The sequence below is a fragment of the Pyxicephalus adspersus genome, chromosome 9, assembly GCF_032062135.1.
Source record: "Pyxicephalus adspersus chromosome 9, UCB_Pads_2.0, whole genome shotgun sequence".
Lineage (NCBI taxonomy): Eukaryota > Metazoa > Chordata > Amphibia > Anura > Pyxicephalidae > Pyxicephalus > Pyxicephalus adspersus.
The window spans coordinates 55,288,732-55,315,903 of NC_092866.1; the positions used below are offsets into that span (position 1 = coordinate 55,288,732).

A 27,172-nucleotide genomic window follows, 5' to 3' on the forward strand; every position below is an offset into this window, starting at 1 on the left:
ATAGTGTATCTGGCTTGCACAACACTTAAATTAAAAATGTGTTTTGTCCATACAAGTCAAAAGAACAGGTTCACTGATCAGTATATGCAAGTCAGGAAATATGCAGATCATTAACAATAACACTTTGAGTTGAATTTTGAATAAAGTCAAATGCTAATCCAGCCAATCGCACATTTTAAGCAAAGATTAGACTTAAAACCTTTAAAATATTGATGGGCAGTCTCAATTACATGACATTGCATTTACTAGCCAGTATTAGTAACTATAATAGCTATATGTACACATATGTTTACATATTTTACATATACATACATATATATATATATATATATATATATATCTCCAATAAAGCTTTAGTATGGTAAAAGAGGGGATCTGCCTTCTTTACCTTTCTAAATAAATTGTCTGGAAGTTATGACATCACAGGTAATAAAGAAATGGGCAAGAATTTATGAAGTATTTATGATTTAAACAGGATATATTAATTGGTAATACCTGTATATAGGACTGTTTTGTAAAGGGCAAAAAATAGGACTTTGATCGTAGCCTTTTAGATTTTAAGGGCTGTATTCATATAACTTTACCGTATATCCAAAATGCATTTATATTATTAATGAAAATATATGAGTGTGCTGTGATTCTACTCTACTGACAAGCATCCCTAGCATAGAGAGACTAGCAAAAGGGGTCTGCTGAAGCGTTACAACCAGCTATATTGCTCCCCAAGCTCTTCTCCCCATGGTTTTCATATCCTGCACTGACAGGGACTAATAAGCCTGAAACAACTAAGAGTAGGCTGGATAAATGATTCTACATTTTAAGCTAAAAATTTTCTAAATAATCACAGTTGTCCCTAGGCATTATGTTGCTTGAGGCAAAAGTTCCATTTACTAATCACAGCAGTATTGGTCGCTACTTTACCTAAAAAAATAGATACAATATGCAAGAGGGGTCTGCAGAAACTGCTAAAAAGTCTCAGTAACTGCAGACTTTGCTGCAGAAGATTTGCTAACTATTCCTCATTTGTAAGGATAGGTTCTTTTTTTGAAACAATAAAACTTTTCCCATTTTAGGTATGATATACCAACAAATAAAAATGATCAACTAGAAAGATACTGTCAGATAATTAGAGAATATTTCTGTGTAAGAACTTACAATCAAATAGATAAAGGATAACTTTCATTTTACTATCTAATGTAGCTTTCTTGACCTTTTTACCATGGGGCTACACCTTAAAAATAATCTTTAGGTCTTAGGGAATCCCTGCTATAATTACTATATCCATAGCTCGCAGCACATTATTATAGTGGTCAGTAGGAAGAATGCCCCTTACGTTACTGACAAGTGGGAAAAATGTCACCCCTACAGATAGCTCACATACCACTAAATGCACGGACTCCGGACTGAGCATGTGCGGGGAGCCGTGTGTTACTCAAATGGGAAAGAAACTTTCCCCAGAGTGGCGTCATGATGCCAGAACCCACCAACTCTCTCATCGCAGGTCTGAGCCTGAGCCCAATGCCCTAAGCCTGCGATGTGTGGGGGAGACATGGTCTGCAGCTCAGACCGCTGCGACCCTACCCAAGCGGGGTTCTTCTCCTGTCCCCGCTGGGGGGTGCACCATCCAGAGCCGCAGCCCACTCACCCCTGGCCTAAAAGATCATTGGTGTTAGTTAAACTGACTTGAGTCAGACACTTATCAAAGTGCCTTTAGCATACATAACCTTGTAGCCATTTTACCATTTATTGACAGGTACTAAACCCAGCATACTGGGAATGTTCCACAAGACCTGCTGCTTGTAAACATTCAGAAACAGTAGTTTAGTTATTGCAATTTAGCCCATGTCAAGGTCACTGAAATCTTTACACTTCTCCATATTTTCTGCTTCCACAAAACACCTTCAAAACCTGACTGTCTACTTGCTGCCTAATATACCCCACTTCTTGACAGATACCCTTGTAACAAGATAATCAATGTTATTCACTTCACTTGTCAGTGGTTTTAGTGTGTTGATTGATCAATGTAAGTCTGCTGCAAACAGGAGGAAGAAGCTCTTCAGTCTTCTCTCTCCATCTATCAAACAAGAATAAATGTAACTTTGTTACAACAATAAATGTAGAAGGCAAAAGCAGTTGTTGATCTGTGTCAAGAAATTGTAAAAATTGGTAAGAACTGCACAGGTACCAGGTAGTACACATGATTGTCTAATCTATATGTCAGCATCTCAGTCCAGAAACATACATGATAACCCTTGATGATGCCTGAACAAAGATGGTACCATCTAAAGCATTACTGTCTCTACCAAAGCCATTGTGGTATTTAAGGACCCTTGCTCTTGAAGTCCTATGCAAATACATATATATTTTGATATAAAATGAAAGAGCAGAGTGAAATAGCTATATATATATATATATATATGTCTCCTTGTAAGTCAGTTTATCCAGCTTTAGCCATCACAGCAGCACAAATACAGCTATATGTAAGAAATGTGTTTTTTCACCATTCAATTGTGTGAATATCTTGGAGGGGGAACAGCTAAGTGAAAATAGGGGATTTACTGTAAATGGTACTAAGACTGAACAACCAGGTCACATTGTGCATTGCTCACCTCACCATATTAAAACACACTTCATATCACAACTATAGACTGTTAAAGAGCAAAGGCCAATACATTTTTTTCCACCTAACTAAAAGGAAATATTTGATTTCCTTCTCAAAGACAATTTCTAGTTTGTAATGTGTTTGTTTTTAAACAATATTTCCAGACAAACAGTAAAAATATTCCGTAAACAGGTAATTCAGTAAAGCTAATGCCTGTATCACTTAGACTGTTCATTAATGATCATCTAATAAATAGACGGTAATATCATTTTTGCTGATGGCACAAAACTCTGAAGAGTTACTAAAACTCCACAGCATAGTAATATGTTGGAGAAGGATCTATACAGAATGGAAACATAGGCAGATACATGCCAAAAGAAGCTTGATGATGATTAAGGTAATAGCATTGCCTCTGTATATGCATTGGATTACTGATAGAGAAGGACCTTCACTCAATGTCATGTTGCTGGTTAAAATCTTGTGGTGTAAAAAGAAATGCAGCGAGAATAAAAGCATGGGACAGTATTGTATATAACATTTTGCTGTATACAAATTGTATGTCTTACATATGGAGTACAGTTTTGGTCACTGTATTGTAAGAAAGCACACATAAACTGAACTAACTGAACTAAAAGTATATAGGTTTGCTATGTTATGGGAAACATTTACAAATGTTTATTGTGACAAACCGTTCCCCTCATATAAATTTGTATTGAATATCTCCTGAAAAATAGCAGTGCACTTCCAGGTATTTAGGAGAGTTTACGTCTGCTGCTAACGTCAGGAGATCTGAAGTAAGATTTAGTGATGCCACAACTGTTCTACTTGCTGGAAAGAAGCCCATGGACCTGTAGTGCAAAGATCCCCCTGCTTTTGCTTTATTTTTATTATACAGGATTTATATAGCGCCAAAATATTAGGAAACGCTGTACATTAAATAGGGGTTGCAAATGACAGACAGATATAGACAGTGACACAGGAGGAAGAGAGGACCCTGCCCCGAAGAGCTTAGAACTCTATGGATGAGTGCTCCTGCAGCTTCTTGAATATTCCTCCATCAGTCTAATATATGGTGTATCTCTGATGTGAGAAAGCAAGCTCCTCCTCTACCAAGATGGCCACCTCTTTACAGAGAGATAGTGCAGATACACACAGTAATGTACAGAAACACACAGTAATGAAGAAATTTAACTGCAGTGATACCACGGGCCAAGCTGACAACTAGTCCTTTTCTTTCCGCTTGTCTTTTTTAAGCACTGTTTATTTAGTTCATGTTTTATCTTTACGTAGGTCTCTAAGTAAGATAATGTGCAAAATATAGCAAGGCACAGCAACCAATCATCTTGCAGCGGTGAGACTAAAAAGCTAAATTTTCTGAGCTGCCAAATTAGTACCTTTCCACACCTCTTCTTTTACTGCCATGCTAAAACATGACTACCAAACATTTTTAGTGCAACAATGCAGATAGTTTTCAGCACTAGATCTAAGAATCCGATAGTATGGAGATCAGCTGTGCTTTGCAAATTCTCTATATCTCATTCTCTGTGTCAGAGCGCAAAATGCCAAACATCTCCTAACCTTCGTTTCTATCTGGCATGCTGCAGATCAACCACTTCCTTAGCTCAGCATCAAAATGCTAAATTCAGCACCCAGGATTACTGTTCCTGTCTCCATGGCAACCCAAGCCCCTGCACCTCCACCACGAGGGCAGCCATGTTGGAATGCTCACATTAGTTAATTGTATGAGAACACTGAATGGTGCACGGCCACATGGCCCATCTTGTCTGCCCATTTTCCTATTAGCCATTAAATCACACACTAATTGGATGCTTGTGGAATGAATTTCTGTTATACACTCACAATGTAACCCTTTTGTTCACATTTTCATCATTATACTTTGTGTATTTTTATGTACGACATACGTAAGTTGATAGAAAAAAAAAATCTGTTATTTGATTCCTGGATTTTATGATAGGGAGAAAAAAAGGTAGCCTTTGGGGAAACATTTGCCATTGCTGGAATACATAAATGTGTACAATATAGAGGACCAGTAATAGAGAATGGTACAGCTGGATTTATGTTCAAATAAATCAGTTGCAGTACTGCTTATGAAAAAACATATCTTCCTTATTATTAAGCTTCACAAACTTTGATTGTCATGAGAGTTGGATGGGGATGAGTTTGATGGTTTCTACCCCTCTCATTTGCTTGACCTCACACACACTGCATGCTCGTAAATTGGGCAACTGACCGGATCCAGACCTTTTATCCTCTAACAAATGGAAATATCAGGTACAAGAAAATAAGTGGCCAAATAAAAATATATTTTGAAAGTCTGTAGATGTATAATAAGTAAAAGGCTAAATTTTTTGATTCTTTCATAAACCCAGCCATGACGGTTCCTTTTAACCCCAAGACCTATAGATTATAGAAGCCAATTAGGTGTCAGCTTACTCAAGGCAGAATTGTGAAAGTCAAATTTTCATTACTAGTTACTGCACTTTTCTCTTTGTCTTATTGATCAATTTTGATTGTATTATAGAAAGGGAGACACGCCTGGTCTATACATTTATCCTATATTTTACAATCCGCCATCTACATTTCCTAAAATGACTATTTCACGTTTTTTTGTCATTTTCAAATGCCTCGTTCTGCCTCTTCCTATAGATTGTAGAGTCAACATGGCTTAGATGAAAAAAAACATGTATGGAAATCCTATCTGAGGTTTATTATAGGGAAATCTATTAACGTCAGATCTCAGAGCAAGATGGGGCACATGAGAAATTCAAAGACGACATATATGAACAAAGCAATTATCTTTATCATAGAACACATACATACATTACAGTACAGCCATTTGCCTTTGAATTTTGACCTGCAGCAAAAATCAGACAGTAACCGAAAACTGATGGATGACTCTATTAATGTAATGGTGTGGGAGGGTAAATTGAGATTTGCATAATCCAGCGGTTCGAATTTTGGTAAAGCTGTCATCTTTTGATATATGCAGGTCCCTAGAGGTGCCTGCTTTAAATTTCCAATAACAGATTGCTAAATGTAAGGACACAACAGGTTTACAAAAATGACTGCTGCAACAATATAAGCTCCACCTAAAACCTAGTTCATCAAGCAACCATACAGCACTGAAGCGAGCACTTCATCATAACCTTGTCAATAATATATAAAGTAAACCGACAATTTCCTTAGCACACAAACATCATGGGAGGAACACCAAAATACTACTGTGCAAGAAGACCACAGCATACGATCTGTTTATTCAGTGTCCACACCAAACAGAACTGAAGCAAGGTTCCAAAGTTTGGAAATGCTTTACAGTCATATTCAATTCAAGTTAATAATAACTCCAGCGCCACTTAGGGTCTACATAACTTGCTATACCGCCATACTACTCCACAGCACACTGAACAAATATCAAGCCTTAATAAAGCAAGCAATTTACATGATGTATTTCCAGCAAATCAGCTTTAACACATGGATCGATAGAGAAATGAATGAATAGTATCCAGAACTGCAAGCTGAAACACAAGTTCTGATGTGCATTTGTATTACAATATATCTGGGCTTATGTATTGCAAAACTGTCACATACAATGCAAGATCAAGCATTGCAGGGCAACCTGAATATTTAGAAACCAAATTTTACTTTTTTGCTGAAAATCTGCCGTTTGGTACCTTTTACAAATTTCTGTAATGAAAAACCTGCATGGAGCCAGGTGCTTTGGACACTGCTTTTTGCTTGAATGCAACCGCTAATTAATAATGTAGCTGTGCCCAGAGCACATTTTAAATGATATTGTCACATTAATTTAGATACTGACAGCTTCAGAGACATGTTACTTTATCTGTGTAACGCTGTAAAGAAAAAGCTCCATATCCAAGCCCTCTCTTTTGGTTGACCGACATATTTTAGTGACAATGCAGGGAGCAATCACCCATGTTAACCAGTCAGCTTTCAGCAACTTCAGCAACAAGAAAAAAGTGTTTGATTCTGCAGAACTGAAAATGGTTGCCTACCTCTATAAGGAAGTCTCCAGTTCTCAGGCCGGCTTGCCATGCTACCCCATCCTCATCCACTGATTCCAGGTACTGTAGAGCAGGGAAGGCTGGTGTTGGGTTAAATTCCTCAATAGGAGTGTCCGCTAATGGGGGGAAAAAAAAAATTTAAGCTTCATGATTTCACAGATGGATGCACAGGGAAAAGTATAGGGGTTTGTGGCAGTCACACATAGGACATGTATTTGTTTTAGAATCTAGAAAGTAGCAGTTCAAAACTCTTGAGAAACTTCTCTGCAGCCTCAGATTTTACTGACCTTGCACAAAAAAATAAAACAAAAAGATAAAGTATGTCTCATGCGTGGTCACCTTTCCCACTAAGTCATGAGTTGGGATATGTGAATTACTAGGCTCTAAAGCAAAGGCATGGGTGCAAATTATTAAATGTAGTACCCTATACCAGCCAATCAGAATCCCCCTATGCTGATACCGCCACTAAAATTTTGAGACTCCGCCTCTTTGCTAGAATTTGCAAAATAAGTTGAGCCTCAAAACATGTTAGCAACAGTATTGGACAGATAGACTGCCTAAAACAGTGTTTCTGAATCTTTCTAACATGGAGGAACCCTTGAAATAACTTTCAGATATTCAGGGGACCCCTCCTATAATTACTATATTTACAACTCACAGTACATAAGCATTGTGGTCAGTAGCAAAAATGCTTCCTACATTGTTGGCTGGTGGGAAGAATGTCACACTTACAGATGGCCAAAAAGATCATTGCTATCAGTTGCAATGACCTAAGGGGCACAAACTGCTCATTGCTCAAGGAACTCCTTGCAACCTTTGTAGGAACCCTAGTTGAGAAACACTGGCCTAGAATATCCAGGGGTGATAGCAATAAAAAACAACAAAGCTTCCATCTCCTCACCACTCTAATAAAGCTTTCCTACCCCCTATCCCTCACCCAATTACATACACATTTTAAGTCACAAGTCTGCTGTTTGAGATGTAAGACTACAAACTTCTGTTTACCCCTCTTTCTTCCCTCCTCTTGTCCATTGTAAGCATTTTCACCCTACAATTTAGGTGTACTTGACTCTGTGTGTATCTGCGTGTGTGTGCTAGATCAATAGAACAATTCTTTAAAATCTCCTTCAAAATTGAGAATCCAGTCATATAGTTTCTTATTTCCTGTTTGTTTTATGTAACAATCTCATTTTATAAATTTAGGATGTAAAAAAGAACAGGGAGATCCTATGGATTGCTTGGCAAGGTCTATTTCATTGGTCACCAATTGGAACAGGAAATAATGCTGATGGTTTATAAAAATTGACTGCAACAGCTCCCTGAAAACCGTGCTTTTCTTTTTACTTGGCTTTCTTCTTCAATAAATCTATGCCCATTGAACTGAATCTGTTGGTTAGTATACTAATATTTAGGAGAATATTCCTCTATGTATGTTTATGACATTCCTTTATGTAATTTTGTGTACTGTATATATAGTCCATGTCAATTGTGCAATGACCACACTCTCAAATATTCGTATCTAGAAACTAAGGAGCAGCACGGTAGCACTCTTGCCTTTGCAGCGTTAGGTCCCAGGTTCGAATCTCAGCCAGGACACTATCTGCATGGAGTTTGCAGGTTCTCCCAGGGTTTGCAGGTCTGCATGGGTTTCCTCTGGGTACTCCGGTTTCCTCCCACATCCCAAAAACATGCAGTAAGGTTAATTGGATTCCCCTCAAAATTGACCTTAGACTACATTAATGACATATGACTATGGTAGGGACATTAGATTGTGAGCCCCTTTGAGGGACAGTTAGTGACACGACTATCGACTTTGTACAGTGTTGCGTAATATGATGGCGCTATAGGAATACTGTGTAATAATAATAATGTCTGCAAGGCTATGAATAATGGCTGAACATGCAGCATATGAGCTCACTAGGGGAAGTAAACTATATCCTGTGGTGCTACAGTAATGTCAAGAATTCCTAGTGAGCTGTCAACCTTCATTTTTCCAAATATGCATTGCTCCTATAGAACAGGAATCTCCTGTATGTAGGTCACTGGTGCAAGTACTTCACATCCCTTTGAGATACATTGCATTAGGAATACACCAATAAGCTGCTGGGTGCATGCGGCCTGAGGGGTACTAGAAATTGAGTTTTTTTTATTCTGCTGCATAAGCTAACAATTACTATAAAAAGGCTAATATACAAAAGGGCAAAGAGAGACTGCTGTGCAGGTGCAACTGCCAAATCTTCTGGTAGGATGGTTCTACCACCTTCTCAGCACACTAAAGACATAACAATCTGACCATGCAATCTCCTACATCCAACAATACGTATGTAGTATAAGGCCCTGCCTGACTGGATATAAATTAAGTTGTTTATTTAGGTAAGCCTTCATTTTACCTAGCTTTGGTAAGTCTAAAGGGAATTGTACAGAAATTGTAAAGAGTATATATATATATATATATATATATAAGCAGTGCACATCGTTGTAAGCATGTATAGTAGATGTATAATTGCAATGGCCACTTCATCTCCCATTGGGCCTGATTTATTAAAGCTTGAGAGGATACACTTTCATCAGTGAACCTGGTATTCTAGCAGACCTGTAATGAATTTCTTAAAAGTCATTTGCTATTAGCTGTTAGCTAATATTTTCAATCCTGAACCAGATCCATTCCAGGTTTGATGGATCACCTAGGTTCACAAATGAAAGAGTACCTTCTCCAGCCTTGAAGAGCTTAATTAAATCAGGTCCATTGTGTCTGCTTATAGGCAACACTGTAACTAAATGATTAGTTCTATGCCTTTGCAGATTTAAAAATTTCTAGGAAATCATTGTTAAGCTTTAGATCTGTATACAAAAATGTGCACATATTTGATAGGGTCATAACTAGTGACAGCGGGTTTTTTTTTAATTTCTAAACCCAATGGTAAATGCGAGTGCTTCTCTTCTGAAAAGTTTACCAGTCTAACTAATTACTAAATGCAACTGATAAACTATTTTACTGCCTCTTGTACCAGCTTGTTTTGAGATGCCTTCACATAATGGGTGATTATAGCAAAGCATACAAAGTGTAGGCCTGGGGAGATTTCTGTGGTATAATAGGCAGTTGTAAGTTTCCTAATGCAGACTGCCTACAGTATGCAAAGGAGTTGGTACTACACACAGGCAGGGCCAGGTTTTTACTTTTTTCTCCCCTAGGCCAGGAGCTTCTGTACCCCCACAGCAGCATTAAAGATCCAAAACTATCATACAGTGCTGGTCTATCAAATATTGCTACCTGTTCACCATTTCTAAACCAAAAAAGCAAAAACTACACAAACCATACAATGCATCTTGTCAGTTATAGGTAGCCACTAGTCTTCTTTGATCCCTATTCACTTTGCAATGGATACTTCTAGAGCAATGCAATTCAAGGGACAGATAGCCATGTTCCTACTACTACATTTCCTTATTCCTGAAAAAATGGGTTTCAAAGAGGACCAACTATGGGGGTTCAAGGAAGGTAAGCAGACAGTTGTGTGTAACATAGAAGACAGTTTTTGGGTGAAGTTTTGTATGTTCTAATGATGCCATAGTGATGGAATCTTCAGGGGTAGTAGCCACAAGTGTCCCCCACTTACACCTACATTTTCGTTTTCCTACGCCTTCCTGTTTCAGAGAAATTGGAGTTCAAGGAAGGGAAGCATGCAGTTGTATGTAACAGAGCAGCACAGTTTTATGGGTAGAGTTTTATATTCTAATGATGCCATAGTGATGAAATTTTAGGGGCAGTTAGCCACAAAGAGACGAACAAATGCCTTCCTCTGTACAAATTCCACTCTCTGTACCATGGCACCCCAGGCCATGGCCTAGGTGTCCAAATGAGAAATCTGCACCTGCACACAGGTTCTATTTTTTTTTTTCTTTTTTTCTACATGTGCCTGACTATGAAGACAGTGGGATATCATAAAACAATGTGATGTGGTTTTATGTAGTCAGTTTACAAACCAATAAAGCTTTAATTAAGCTTTAAAGATACCTGAAGCCGGTGTCTCATTTCTGTTTATAGTTTGGGGATTGTTGGTGAATTAGACTGCATTTTTCATACTGGTTGAAGCCTACAACACGGATGCAGCACGTTTGTGTCCTCAAACCACAAAACTAGTTTTCTTCATAAACTATACAGTTAAAAGGAAATGCAAACACCCCTACTTGTTTGCAGCTTTCATTTGGCTATTTCCAGGAGTATATTTAAAGCTTATAAATAGACTTGTGAATAGCGAATACATTGGGTGCTTCACACTATTGGAATTATGCTGCCTGATTTGCAAGCCCATGACAGGCATCAATGTAGTATGACATCTCCTAGGTCAGCGCTAGCTGACACAAAGTGGCCCGATGAATGTTTTATAAGCAGTAAACAGCGGCTTGCTGGAAATGAAGTCCCGTAAAGACCCTGAGGACTGGCAAAGGCTGGGCCGAGGGATCAATTGACGTGTTCCAGAAAAGTCAATAATAAATCTGCCTGTGCGCCCCCCACCCCCCAATCCACACACTGCTGCTAGAAAACATCAGCAACACCTGTACGTGCATCCCTCTGGCATCTGCTCATGTACAGGTCCCGCATTCCTGCTGAGTCGCATTATTTCACATCATTAAAATACTACTGACCCAAAAAACTGTACCAGAGGCTTTCAAGCTCGTTGTCATACACAGCAGTTAACGTATGAAAAAATATTTAAAAAAAAATCTAAATGTTATTTTCATGCTAATTAAAAAAAATTCAAGCTATTTAAAACTGAACTCCAGGCAGATTTAACATACACCAATTGATGCATTTATTTAATCATTTGAAACATCATAAAATGCATTTTAGGTGCAGTTTATGTAAGCATTTAAATTTGACTTGGTATAAGCTTTCTGTAAAGCCTTGTACATAAGACTGGGAAATGAGGTGGCAGAACAAGAACCTAATGATTATGGTGTGTTACATTCGGAAATCCTGACAAGGCACATGCTGCCAAATGTAAAGAGCAGAAGGGTGACTGATGCCTATCCTACTCCTTCATTGTCCAATGACAATCTGGGGACGGAGTGGTGACAAGGATACATGGCATACCTACAGCAGAGAAAAGCCAGGTTAGTCTGTGTGCTCTGACAGGGTTGTGTAGATCTGAAAAATGGACAGATTTACATATCCTTGACAGTTAAAACTTTCTGCATTTCAACTGTATATTTAGCTGCTTCCTTGGCATTGCAATTGAAGGGTCAATTTAATAAGCTGTTTCAGTAATTTCAGTTGTGTTTTTGTTATTTTTTCCAACAATAATGTCAAGTTTGCCTACATTTTGATTGAAAAGTCCACAAAGCTCAAAACAATCACTGGTCAGAAATTAGTAGTATTTAGGGGGTGAAAACCCAAGTAAGAGACATCTACATTTTACATCTCAAAAGCCTCCACAAATCAAGAGTATTACAACGAAGGATAACATGCAATAAATGTAACTGATCTGCAGTATGTGATAAAATGTCTGCTGCATTAAAAACAATTTTGTTCTAAGAATAAGCAAATATTAAATGCTAATGAATGTATCAAATGCAATATGCTTTACTGAATAGACTTCCTATTCTTAGTCTAACATCTGGCCTGGGTAACATTGATTTAAATCTGACTATAGATATGAAATAATTGAAACAGATGATTTTTTCAAGATATACAAATCAGAGAGGTTTTTGGAAAACTAAAAGATTGACATTGATTCTGATGTATTCCCTTTTTATTCAGATTTTTTCTGATTCCCTAACATGCATTCTTGGGTGTGTTTAGGAAATAAATGGTCTCAAAACCAATTACAGAATGTTCGGTTTGAGCCTAAACATCTGACCAACCTCTGATGGCACCTTGTTACAGAACCTCTTTTGTATAAAAGTGGCAGGCCTAAGAACTGTTTGAATTGTCTCATAACAATCACATTCATGTAGGCCCTGGAAAATGACAACTGGAATCCAAGTTATGTCTTTTGGGGCTCATACAGACATTTTGTATTATTTATGATTTGAAAGTACCAGAAAGATTCTTCTTCTGAATTCGGATAGCCATCTTACTTTTAGAAGTAACTAAAAATGAGAATTTCTAGATCATAAAACTGCTAAAAATGGTATTTTTGTGAACTAAGTTATTAATAAATCAATAAAAACTGATGATCCAACTACGCCCAAAGTGTCAAAACTATGTTTATAACTTACATATACAGTTAGTATTAGTTTTACACCACAAACATGCAGTTTCTGAAAATACCTTTCGGAAGTGACTTCTTCTATTATTATTTATTATTAAACAGGATTTATATAGCGCCAACATATTACGCAGCGCTGTACATTAAATACATGACCATCCTTTAAACCCAGACTGTGCTAAGGCTTTGGGAACCTATTACACAAATTGTACATCAACTTTTTAATGGTTTCTAAAATATATAAATAAATCTGTTTAGATAAGCTAAAAAAAATCCACTTGATCGAAACAAATTGTGGCCTTCTGAGCAACATCTACAGGTAAATTCAGAACTTCAGACCAAATTAATTGTGTGCATTTGCATTAAATCCCTTGCAAGGCCTTGAGAGCAAAAGCAAAAGCATTCCAGAACCCCCAGGTCCTGGTATTGTTGGATAGCTTCTACATGACAGTAAGTAACAGCAAGAAATTTATTCTGGACAAAAAAACAAAACAAATCAAGGTGTTCAATTGTAGTGCAAAAATAGGAATGCTGTATCCAAGGCAACCAATGAAGTATCACTGTTCATTGGGTCGTGGTAGTCCCACGAAAATAGGCCTATCAGGGATTGGATGTTAAGGGTTGTCAACATGTTGGCCTCATGTTATTAAAAGCTCTAATGGGTTTCTTCCATAAAGCAATGTAGCATGCAATGACACAGCACCGTACCATATTGGCCAATCATACAGATCAACAACAGATGAAGAAGTGACTTGAAAATGGTTTTGTGGATTACTAGATACCTAATCTGTATATTTTGCTCTGTCTTGTTGAAAAAAAGACAAAAGCTTTGAATAGGATGTAGTATAGATGAAAGGGGACCTTTAACTTTTTGTAAAATGGCAAACTATCACTGCGCCGTAAAAACCTTGATAAATGGTGTGCTGCATGTTTATTAGTTGAAATGGAAATATAAAAACTTATGGGGAGGCACCTTGTCAAAAATGATGCTCCCCTCTTCTCCTGTTTCTCCTAGTTTAAAAACTTAACTACACATTGGTATGGACACCTGAAGTAGCAAGGCTGTTGAAGAACTACATATTTCAGGCCTTTGAGACAGATTGAGACTTCTAGTTGCATGCCACTGGTTGTCAATGCCTGCCCCAAGACATCTGTATCATCAGTCCCCTCCTATGTGTCATTGCGTAAGAAGCACGGTAAAAATACCAAGGCATGAGATATTTGTATGTCGACCAAGCAACGTCTGCAAGCTGCTTTAACCCTTAAATAGAAGGAGACGCCTCTGGCTTTACAATGACCCTCCAAGGCAGCTGTTTGATGTTTAAGCCTTGCCTAAAAAGTTTTTGTGTCTTGATTGTGGTAATCAGGTGTCCCTGACCACTTGGAATGCAGTATGCAAGCATGATACAATTACAAGGAGTGGCAAAGCAGAAGAGAACTGTGTTGTCTAGCAACTGAGAGTATCAGGAATAATATCTGTTTAATTTTAGGCATGAATATAAAAAAGACCACAACACACACACATTACCTGACAAATGGCATGCACAACCTCTTACCTTTTGCCCCTCGGAGAACAAATCCAAAGCCTTCATTATCCTTTTTCTGTAGGACCACAGTCTTCTCTTCAATAATGCAGTCACTGTAGGGAGAATTTCGAGCATAACGACCATTATTACATCCCCTTGTCATCACGGCTGCAGTTGCTCTTCGAGAATACATGTTCATCATGATCACCAATTAATCACACAGCATAACAGGAGCCAAGTATGAGAGAGATTATTAAAGATCAAAAGGTATTAAAAATAAAACAAAATAAAAAAAAACAAAACAAATAGCCGACAGGATCAGTACTACATGGCAGAATGTGAGAGAAGTGACTGGAGGAGGAGAGACTGCAGAAAACAGAGGTAGGCACTCGACATGATGATCCTTGCTATGTACAAATGGCTGGAGGAGCGAGCGATCATGTCAGCTATGTGCCAGAGGAACTACCAGTAAGAAGTATATTGAATAACGATCCCTTAAACTCTGCAAGCTATAGATCCACCAGGGTCTTCTCCCAAACAAAAACACACAGCCAAACAGAGGAATCAGGTGGCATCATGGAGCTGCCAGGGTATTGTTCTGCTTCCTGTCCGAGCCAGCTAAAGGCACACATTAAGTCAAGGGGAAAAACAAAACATAACAAAAAAAAAAAAAAAATCTAAGCTTTGCATCAAAACCCCATTTCCAGCCCTAGTGAGTGTTGCATGCTGCAAGGATCCCACATGGTCACGTGACTGCCTAGAATGCCAGCAACGTGTAGCTCCGCGTCATCCTGTGCAAATTTCCACAGCATTAAGAGGACTGCATCATCTCAGTAGTTTCAGGGCAGACTCTGTTCTCAGGAGGATGCAGGCACAAGCCACAGTAATAGCCCAAAAATCAAAACGTCAATTACTGGCCTGAGCTAAGCCTTACACTCTCAGAGTGTCTTTCTTCCTCCAAAGATGACTTTAAAGCCACCTTAGCAACAGAATTAACCCCTGAGATGCAAGAAGGGCTTTGAGAAAATCCTGCAGGTCTCCAGCAGGGAAAGGTGTTACACCGGTAATAAGGACTGGTCTGCTGTCTAGGATGAAATTGATAGATGGACAGTGACAGGACCGACAGAGACATGAGAATCAGCTGCAGCTTTTTGTTTTCTGGGGAACAGTCTCATTTATCGTCTTTAGGGGGACAGTCATGTGACATGCAAAAACCATGAAACATGGATGGAACATAAGACAAAAAGCTTTGTTTGTAGGATATGTGTTTAAGAGTCAGTGTCAAGTGTGGTTCAGCACCTGATGAGAATTTTACCTCTTTTACCTCATATGACCCCACACTTTTAATAGGAACCTGTTAAGGATGGCCACTGCCTGTCACAGCCAAGGCTTGCATTTATTGCTGGAGGCTGCTATTACATAGAAGTGTTAGTTTATGGTACACCATACCAGTACAGCATTAATAATTAGTCCACTCACTCACTCTGCTGAATTGATCTGCAGAGACCGCGGCTGCAGTCTTTGTGTTCCACCACCAGGGCATCACAAGGTCCTCTCCTTTTTTGGGTGGTTACTCCATACCCTTCCCCTCCACAGCAGACGCTTTTGGGTCATTTTCAATGTGTTTGGGACCTTTGTCCCCATATGTGTCATATTAATATACGTGACATACCTTAAAGGAATATATACTGTCTGATAGTTGTGTTCAACCTTGCTAAACGTAGCGTCAACCCTGAAGAAGCCTAAGCCAGGCGAAACACGTTGGGTATCAACATACGTATGCGACAGGTTTTCTTTTAAACAAATTCAATAATTTGTTATATATTCCTGACAGAAGTTTCTTGTCTAGTGCCCAAGCTGGGCTAGTTTAAAAATGATCTGGCCATGTTGTTCCAGACATTTGAAATCTTACAATGAATATTGTTATGTATTTATGAGAACGAATCATTAATACAATTGATCTTTTGCCACAAAAAAAAAAAAAACGTCTCTATGTTGTTTTTCCTTTAAGACAAAAAGTTTTGTTTGTGGGATATGTCTTTAGGAGTCAGTGGCAAGTGTGCTTCAGCTTGTGATGAGGATTCTTTTCCCTTTTACCTAATATGACCTCACACTTTTAATGGGGACCTGTAAGGATGGCCACTGCCTGTCACAGCCAAGGCTTGCATTCATTGCTGGAGGCTGCTATTACATTGAAGTGTTAGTTTTATGGTAAACCATACCAGTACAGCATCAATAAAAGCGATATGGCTGCCTTGGAACTAGCACTGCTTCTGAGAGTCAGAAAGTGACAGCCTCCAGCACTGAACCCTCTGATAATTTGGAGAACACATTGGGAACTGACGCCGCAAATGATGAAAAGTTTAGAAATGACTCTGTGCAACATGAGTAGTACTGACTCAGGGAACATTGATGTCACTGGGAGACTGCAGGTATTGTGGGGTGGTGGCAAAGGTCCTGCACAAATACAGTACAAGCTTGGGTGACAACAAATGAGTATTTCCTGTTACTGACTTTACTGTGAATTGCCTTTAACTGCTAGTAACAATTAAGACGCTAGGCCTTATTTAGGAAAGAATCACAAATCACTTTACTTAAAAAAGACAAATACAAAATAATTCTGAAGGGTTGTAATAAACAACTGCAAATAGTATTCGCTGCTTGCTCCCTGCACTGTATTTTTGTTTAAAGCTGAATTCCATGATCTGCCAAATACTTAACATGAAGTTAGGCTACCAAAAGCTGATGAAGTTAAATGCCTATTTATGTGTAGGGGGTATGTAAAGAGCAAGGTTACCTTCCTTATCTCTTGCTCCCCTGGTGGCTGGTGTGGCTCCTTTTCCATCTACTCTGCAGGTTTGGGCAGACCCCTTGGCATCCTCCACTTACAACGCAGGATCAGAGTTCCTACAATGCAAGGGATTACTTCTTAATCGTTGACTGCAGCCAAGAGTGGCTTATGGAAGAAGATGCAAGGGATGGGTTACAGGAGGATACTGCAGGAGCAAGGTAATAAAGTAAGTGACCTTGCTCTTTATATCCCTCATAGATATAAAAAAGCAATTGTCCCTTGCAGTATTGGGGAAGCTCGGCCACTGTTAGGCTTCAAATCTGAAAGAGATGGAAGGAAGGCCTGTCTCCCCTAGCAGTCTGAACCCCTCTACCCCTTTTTTAATGTCTACAATAGCATGCAGAAACTGATGGGCTGGGATGATCAAGAAGAATAGTCTGTCCTTCACCTTGTTGAAGTGTTGAAACATTCACTATTTTAGTGGGAAGGGAGAGATTAAATAATTTCAGTGGGAATTAGCTGAACGATAGTTTACTCCAGTTTTTTAAAATGATCTTTTAATTAAAAGGAAACCTGAAATTTTAATACTTGTACTTGGCAGCTTTTTTGTCAGACACTAATAAGTAAAGCCTGATATGTGACTGCAATTATTATGTGCAATAAGCTATGGTGACCTGCCAGCTACCCTGTTTGCCTGAAAATAAGCCCTAGCATGATTTTTCTGTATGTCTGAGGAGGCTCGAAATATAAGACCTACCCCAAAATTAAGCTACAATATTTATTTAAATACATGGACAAGAGGTGCTCATTTAAGAAAATCGCTATTGCTAGACATGAGAAATTGGGGCCAATGGTTCTAAAGGAAATGGCGTGACAAGAAATTCAAGATGGAATTCAGGGTTTGGAGAGTTATGATGATGTTCCAGAACAGGGGTGGGCAAACTTTTTCAGTCACGGGCCACAATCTATTATAAAATTTGAGAGAGGGGCCGGGCCGATGGGAGAGTGGGCGGGGTTATGTCATCATGACACCACTGAACGTTACATCATGATGACATAACCCCGTCCACTCTCCCTTGGCGGATCTATCCCATCCCGGATCTCTCCCATCACAGCCCGTCAACCTCCACGGGCCAGGATTCAAACAGGGGACGTATTCCACGGCTCTGGCTGGTGTGCCCCCTCCAGCGGGTTCCTTCTCCTAACCCTGCTCGGGGTGGGACCGGCCAGAGCCGCGGACCACTCAAAGGGACGGAGAAACAACCTTATTGGGCCGTAGTTTGCCCCATGCCTGTTCCAGAAGATGATGACATGACTGTATTTGAATAACTGTTGATTTTTTGTTCAAGAATAAATGTCAATTGTTGTTCATGAAAAAATAAGACAACTCCTGAAAATAAGCCCTAGTGCATTTTTTGAAGCAAAAAATAATTTTCGGGGGAAACAGAGTAGTAATGTTTTAACAGTGTAGAACTTTTAGCCTAATGAGAAATAACTATCATTCTGGATTAAGCAAACTAATTAGCAATAACTTATATAAACCAAACTTTATATTACTTCAGTCAGATGAATTCTGATTGGAGGCCTGTGAATCCATTTGAATGCACAACATTGTAATGAAAGATGCAGTGTGGAGTCAGGTCAATGCAGAAGAAAATTCCATGATTGGAGGAGACGTCAATCACATGACAAGAGCATATGATTAGTTTTACTTCTGTTTTTTTTTCTTCTTCCCAGCACCCCAAAGCTAGCGAAATGGTAACAACATATACAAAGCACAAAATGTGTTGTACTTTTTTATTGGACCCCAAGACGTCTAATGTTTGATCAAACAGAACGGCAACTACATTACATGTTTTAGCTGTTAGGTGACATAAGGCTTATAAATCTGTCTACAGGAAAGCCATAATTTACTCCTACCAACATGACTACACTGTACAGATATTCAACATTCACATTTTTGAGCAGCGTATAGAGACAGGGTGCTGTAACATTCTCAGGAAGCTATATACAGGACCTTGCTGGCCCCTCCCAGGAGCTATGACCCGCCTGCATTCAATAGGGCAGGAAGAGACACAATAATTGCAACAATGCAATGAGAACAAGAAGACATTATTTAAAAATATCATCAGCAGGTGAGAGGCAGGGACATGGAAATATAGATAGGAAGAATAAACCTTTAATAAACCTTTAACCTTTTGTTGTCCAACTATCAAGTGCAGGTTTGAAACTCTTTTAGAGGCAGATGGACAACTTGCTTTGCATAATAATGTCAGATGTAAGAAGTCCCATGTTGAGTTGGATGATCTGTATTTCAGCAGCCCTGGGCTATTGCAGAACTAGTACGAGCAAAGTGCTCCTGATTTGCCTCTTCAGGTATATTTTTTCCTGTCTGTATCTCAGTAGGGAGCCACTTCACTTCCTTTTGGCGAAACGCAATAGGATGTACAGGAATGTGAGGGAAATCTCATTGGAAGATTTCCAACTTTTCATGTTCTAACATCATTAGTACAATTTTGGATATCCCATCTAAACTGAAGGATGAATACCCATGCAGACTCACAAAAAAATTGGATTTTGTAACAACAAAAAAATAATTATCATAAGCTACCCTGTTCTTGGAAAACCAAGATCTGATGACTGAAGGTGTGTCTGTGCGACCTGTGTGAAGACCTGACATAAATACAACAGAAGAAGTGACTTGGATAATCAAGTCAAGAATAATGTGACTAACTGCCAATAGATATAACATAACCTGGATAAATGATAACAAATGGTTTGGAGCTTTGTGTGAATGCCACAGATTACACACGTTATGTGTTGCAGTAAGGAAGAGCATTCATTTTTAATGGACCTCCACAGCAAAAAGCAAAATGTACCTGCACCATTTTTATCATATGGCACACTCTCAGTGACCTGCTTTGTGGAGGTGTTTTGGGGTGGCACTGAAAATTGCATCAGGTTACTACAGCAACAAGACAATCCAAAAGCAGTAAGGGTAGCAATGAAGGACATCTAGTGATCTTTAAGTATTATCATCACTGGCTCTATAGTGGGTGTTTTAGGAACCTGTGTTCCTGGATGGGTCTTACCCTTCAGAAAGTCTCTGTAGACAATATGTTTTGGGGGGTTTACCCTTAAGAAAGTCTGAGTAAAAAACAGGTTTTGGGGTTGAGCCAAGCCATTTATACTGGAAGTCAGATGCAGTTCATATCAGAAACCTAAAACAGGAGATTTGCTTCTATGGGGGTCACATAACTATTGCTTGGAGGCACCATGAATACCAGAATTTTATGTGTGAAGTTATAATGTTCAAAATAAAAAAAAAATAGGGCAATATCAGTATTTTCTTTATTATTGTGGGAGAAACATTGGAAACTAAGACGTTGTGGATGTAACCTTTGCAGACAGATACAAGAATAAACAAACTCACTGTGGGGGACATTCAATTGTATTGTAACTTTACATAGGAGAAAGTAATAAGGAGGTGAGTGTGTGTCCATTGATGGTGAAGGATTTAGATGATTCACCTTTATTATGGAATGAACATTTTTATGACTTATTACAATTTTATTATGTGGACTGTATTTTCTTGGATTGGTACCAAGGATTTTTTATGACTTGATAACCTGTATGACTTATTATTTTATTTTGTGAACTGTATTTTATTGGGTTGTTCACACAGATATATATAAACTGATATATGGCATTAGGTGGCTATTAACTATACAAACATATTAGCTTGTGTTGTGAAGTGCATACATATTATCAGTTTAGAAAGCACTACCCATATATTTATTGTTGAAATTAGTGTGCTGGTATACCGCATGACAAAGCACACCATCACCCTATATACAGAGCACAGGGTACTGATTTTAATTCTGCCTTTTTCTGTGCTATTTATTTGCAAACAACATGTAACAAATTAGGAAACAAAGGTAACTGTATTATTCAGGCTTGTTTATAAGCCTAACTATATTATGCTTGCCCGATTGGCCTGGTGTATTCTTTTTGAATCATTAACCCAAAAACAGTGTAAAGCAGCCACTCTCAGCTAGGGTTCCTCCAGAGTTTTCCAAGAGTTCCTTAAGCTGTGGCTGCTGTCCTCCCATCTGATGGTGTCTGGATAGTACTAAATCTAACTCAACAAGACCTCAGTAATGATGCCAATGATCTTTTTGTCTGTCTCCAATGATTGTATTGCCATTGCCACAACCATAGTAATCCCCCACCAGGGCTTAATGAAGCATTTAGCTTCAAGCCGTTCCTCTAGTTCTATACTATATAGACCCTTTAGGCTCAGGCTTAGCATATATATATTTCTATCCCTAGACTACATAATGATACTATATCTGTATACTTTTTCTACACATTTTTTGCTATTAAAGATGGGTAAATCATTACTCTATTATGTTATAATTTTATGTTTAAAAATGTATAACAATTTATTTCACAGCCTCCATAAATGAATCATCAATTGTTAATATATTCACAATGCTGTACGGACAAATGATATAAAAGAATGAAAAACTATTTTTACTTAAAACAACTTAATACTTTTTATACCTTTTTACTATTATGTACAAAATGTCTGGATTATTGATGTCACCACTGCATATGTCATGTTTCAAATATTATGTATGAGATATATATGATCATGGGTATTCCTTTTCACAACATTACGACTTTTATAGTATTTCCAATAATATCACTGTTTTACAATCCCACTCAAAGTATCTTGGCCAATCAGCTCTCTTTCCCGTTCAAATCCCTCATCGCCTGGCTTATGGGGACGGGGCATCGGCACTTATGTCCTAATGCATCAGGTTACTCTCACTCCACAACCTCCCCATGGTGCAGCATCCTTTAATGCTGCACCCATCTACTAAAGATGGATCCGGCTGCGGCCTGCAGCCTGTCCTATCGTCTGTTCACATCAGTTGGCACCAGATAATAATTAGATTTTATTACCCACTATATATCCTTTCTACCTATTAGGGTGAAGGCAATCCCCTATTTACTATTTACCTATATACTGTCTCCTATAGTGATACAGTTGAAGTGTCCACAAGCAACTCCTTAACTGCAACAAAACTAGTAGTAAACTCGTTCTGTCTCACTATCTACTTTAGACCCCACTTTTGTGGAAATTGATTTCTGCATACCAGTATATTTTTGGACTGGCTGGAAAGGTTATCTTCACTTCTTCCCATGTGTTATCTCTCTGGGACCAGGTAACCCATTTATTCATTATTAATTAGTATACTGCCTTATTTTTTGCAAAAAAAACATTAAATTATATTTTATATTTCTATAACTATATTTGTATTATTTGTATAACCAACTTTGGCACTGTAAATGTAATGCATATACAAAAAGTATTTTATCATATATTTACCCAAAGCCACTAAGACACTGTATCTTCAATACCATCCACCTACTCTAAAATATCTCTCATCCAGAATTCCATTACCAGAATGTACATGTTTATATATATTTATACACAAATTTATATATATAAGTTTTAGTACATTGGACTAATTTTTTCCTATATTTCAGAAAACATCTGGACGGCATTTATATTTAAAAAGCACACAGCTACCCCTGAGGAAGCCTAATGATGGCGAAATGCGTTGGGTATTAAAAGCTGCGGGCACTCACTGACCGTCCTACCGCTCATTTGCGTCAGCATACAGCCACTACACTTTTTTGGATATTGAGAAATTCATGTACAACAGGTGCTATATGTTTAGAGATCATATTATAACCGATCACGCAACTAACTAAAAGTTTGTTGTGACTGTTGATAACCCCTCTGCCTGTATTGTATTATTCACTTGTTTGCCTATGTTTATGTAACTATTTGAATTATTTGCTGATTACAAGCACTATTGCCAAAAAACCCTCTTTGTGTCTCTTATTTACTTACACATTCTTCTAGGGTATAAAAGTTGAGTGTAAAGCTGGCTTAAACCCATTTCTTCCTGATCAGTGGCTCCAAAAGCAGGAAGTCATTAGATCATCATGACAGCCAGGAAACCAGCATTTTAAGATACAAAGATCAACCATAGCAGTTCACATACTTCTCTAATGTGTTTTAAGAGAACCTGGCAGGACAGATATGTAATAGATGGCTTGAATTTTAGGGGGGTATTCCAGATCATCCTAATTTATTGAATCAAAGACTCAGAAGAAGCAAACAGTCAGAAAACTAGTAAATTTGCTACACATCATTTAAAACAATGATAACATTACAGCCCTAGAATAGGTGCCTTTAAACATTTGTTTGCAGAACTATGATTTATAACTGTAAACTGAAATATAAAGGATGTTTTCAAAATTCCAAATGTATAACTATGTTGCAATTAGAAGCACAGCCACTGAATGTATGTTTCTAGATGTAAAACGGATGCCAAAAAACAGATTTGGTTTCCCAACACTGGATCCCTATAATCCTATGAAGGATCCTATTCTGATACCAGCATTTCTAAAGGTCTGATTTCAGCTCTCCAGCACGTGTGCTTGATAAGTCACGTATGGCTGTGAGCAGTAACATAATGACGCCACTGGTCTGCACAGCCAGACAAAGCGGTGGTACAAAATGTTACAAGCCAAAGGGCAGCAGACTCTGATGAGCTCCATAAAATGCACAGTGCACGAGCACATCATTACATTTGCATAGGGAGCTTTCCTGTCTGATAGGATACATATCAAAAAGGTGATTAAACGTTAATCAAATGTAATGAAATGTGATTGATCTAAGATACCATTTGTCCAATGCATTTCAAGAGACAAAACAAAAGAGCTAGTAAATAGATGACCATTTTGCATTGGCATTGAAATCAGTTATAAAAGCATATTTTCCTCTTAGAAGAATACAAAAAAAACATGGCAACTAAATGATTAAAAAATAGACAAGTAATCTAGTCCTTCAACCCCCTCCCTCCTTCTCATGTGTAAAAAAAAACCTTTGCAGCATCATCACAAGCAACGTTCTGCAAATGGCCAAGCATAGACCAGGGCCAGAGGAAATAATGCTGGTATCTTACCGGCAGCACAAGGGGTGTGTTGGGTTGGGATGGGGGGTCTACTGTTTGAATAAATTAAAAGTTTACTTAAGGTGTACAAAGAAAGAAGGTCTTTACTATAGAAATGTAATTGCAGAAATTAATTCACCTGCCGATGTGCCAATTTTTTTTATATTCTCGTGGCAATCCTAGCCCACCCCCAGTAAAATGGTCTGTTCAGAATCATTGGTGATTTCTTAATTATGCACCATCATAGTATTACGTGCACTGATGCATGTGCAGTACAACAATAGCAATACTGCTGTATTCACAGCTAGGGAAGCCTGCATCACATGACTAATGACGCAGTCCTTTCCTTTAATCACAGCAGTGCAACAGGCTACGCTGAATTGCACCACCATGGAACCCAAACATTACAACAACTAGAAGTATTTACTAAAGAAATATTTTGGGGAGGTAAGCAAATTAATAAATGAGGAATTGTTTCAGAAAAAGTCATTTGATAGACTTCATACCTGCTTTAAGTATAAAGAGGCAGGGATAAAAAGAATGGCCTTCTAAAGGTTTTAAAATTATGGAGCATCGAGTTCACTTTAAAGTGAAACTTTCATTAATACAAAAAACACTTACCTTTCCTTTAGAAGAGTCCTTGATCCCCTTGCAATCTGATTTCAGGCAGTCCCGCAACATCCCGGATTTCATCTTCTTTTCGGTGTAGAAGGGATACCGGGTGCCACTATCTTCTTCACGGTTCTTCTTACCTCACCTGATTTCGCAGTGTGCAGGTGCAAGATCAGGTGACATTTCTTTCTGAAAATATGGGGAAAAATGCTGATCCCACTGAGTATGCCTGGGATCTGCACTTTTTTTTTTACATTCCAGGAAAGCTCATTCTGTGCATGCCTGAAATCAGATGGACCTGCAGGGCATTTACTAAAACAGAATCATTAAGTAATACATGGGCTCATTTGCTGTTTTCTAACATCCTGGAAGGTGAAATGTAGTCACTGTTACTGTATAGTAAATAAGAAAAAATATTTAAAGGACATGCACTAAAGGAAAATGTTATTACCGCATTTCTCAACCGTTTTAACATAGGGCAACTCCTAAGAAATAATTTCTATGAAACTTGAAATAACTTTCAGGTCTTCCAGGAACCCCTTTGAAAAAATTACTATATTCACAATTCAATATATGAGCATAGTGATCATTGGGAAGAATGCCTCTTACATTGCTGGCCAGTGGGAAGAATGTCACCATTACAGATAGCCAAAAAGATCATTGGTCTCACCAAACCAGACCTAAGAGTCACAAACTGCTCTCATTGATCCAGTAACCCCTAGCAATGCCTGGAGGAACCACAAAACCCTGGTGGAGGAACCACAAATCTCTGGCCGAGAAACTCTATTTTAAAAGCTTACAAAAATATCAAATCTAAAGAAAATCTATTTAAAAAACAGCGCACTCTTGATCAATATATATTGATCTTACATTGATCGGGAACACCTGTTCTTTGTATAGTTTAGGGTAAAATCCATTGCTCCCCAACCCCCTCCAGTTCTAATGTAACAAAGTGGAGAGTGGCTCCTAAAAACCTGCAGCTCATGAAAGCACTAGTTCTGCCTGTTGCTATAGTAAACAGCAGGTGTCACTTACCACAGGTAAACTGAAGTTTTGAATAATGTCAATAAAAATGGCAAGCATGCATCATCATCACCTAATTTCTAAGAACTTCAAATTGTGGAATGGTTAAATATGTAAATCTTGGTTTTGGGAAGGAAAGTCCAGATTTGCCCCTACCTCCCCCATGCAATAAGGAGCAACAGCTGGTTGCAAGAGGATGGAGAAGCTTGTGACATGGGACAGTGCATATAGGGTTATCTTAGTTTACCTAAATTAATTTTATCTCTGTACTTACATTTTTGTTTATCAAAATTGTATGGGATCCCCACTCAAGCCTTAAAAAATTGCAATCAGAAGGACTTTACATTTGACTTTTTTACTGAATGAAAGCGTTAAAATGCCAGCAGTGCATATGAGTCAAACACACACAAATGGACCATTCTAAATTATGCATCAGGGTTTAATTACAACTGGGTAATTCTGCTCTCGATTCACACACGGCTGCTAGCAACACATTAACGGTGAGTGTTTTAAGGTAAATACTTCTGAATCACCATTGTGCCTTTCAGTTAGGATATTAATCAATTTAAAGCATGGGGTCCCATAAAAGCTATGTCTTCAGAAGCAATTTCTCACTTGCTTCAGACAGACGTGAACACGAGGCGTTTCATGAATGGCGATGGGCTGGTTTTTCTGCACAGGAAGACAGGAGACCTGGAATGTGACTACTCCAGGTGGCCCAAGGCAAATGATCTCATGGGTCCCAGATGTAGTACAGTAATGCCGTGTGTAATGTTCTAGAGTGGTGTGTGGGTGTAAATGTGATAAAGGAGAACAGTGTGTGATAGAGTTACAGTTTGTGGAGGTGCTTAGCAGCGTTCTGCAGCAGCATCTGTACAAGGTCCAGCAAGGCGTTATTAAAGGCCTATAAAATATTTTCAGTTCTTGTTATAGTATTTACTCGAAGACATTTTTAATGGAACTTTACATTAAAAATGTCACACCAGAGGATGGTGCAAGCTCCTTCTACAGAAGAAACAGAATGTATGGTGTTTAGGGAACCTTCTCTTCTGCCTCCCACAATTCATCCCTTGGCACTTGTAAAGCCAATTTCCTGATTCAATTGTTACCTAGGGAAATGGGGAGAGGGTTGCCCCATACTGGCAGAAAGTAATAACCTACACAGCAGTTCTAGGGGGCCTAAAAGAAAGATTAGATAGTGAGGGATAATAAACAAGGTAGGAAGCTACCCTACTGTGATGTGACTTTTTTGAAATGTAGAACTGCTTCAAAGCACAATGTCAGCAAAGCTATCAGGGCATAATACAGCCTAGAAGTAAGACTGCATTA

General features: G+C 38.4%; 1 protein-coding gene across 3 annotated transcripts in view; it reads right to left on the reverse strand.

Moving 5' to 3' along the window:
• The window catches only part of SHANK2 (SH3 and multiple ankyrin repeat domains 2), a 129,900-nt gene that overhangs the window by 90,483 nt on the left and 12,245 nt on the right, over positions 1-27,172 (reverse strand). For all 3 annotated transcript variants that reach the window (XM_072422091.1, XM_072422090.1, XM_072422092.1), the window contains exons 3-4: positions 14,411-14,493; positions 6,637-6,761 (exon numbers count right to left, since the gene is read on the reverse strand). In XM_072422091.1, coding sequence (XP_072278192.1) covers positions 6,637-6,761; positions 14,411-14,493 — 208 coding nt within the window. The remainder of the gene's footprint in view (positions 1-6,636; positions 6,762-14,410; positions 14,494-27,172) is intronic.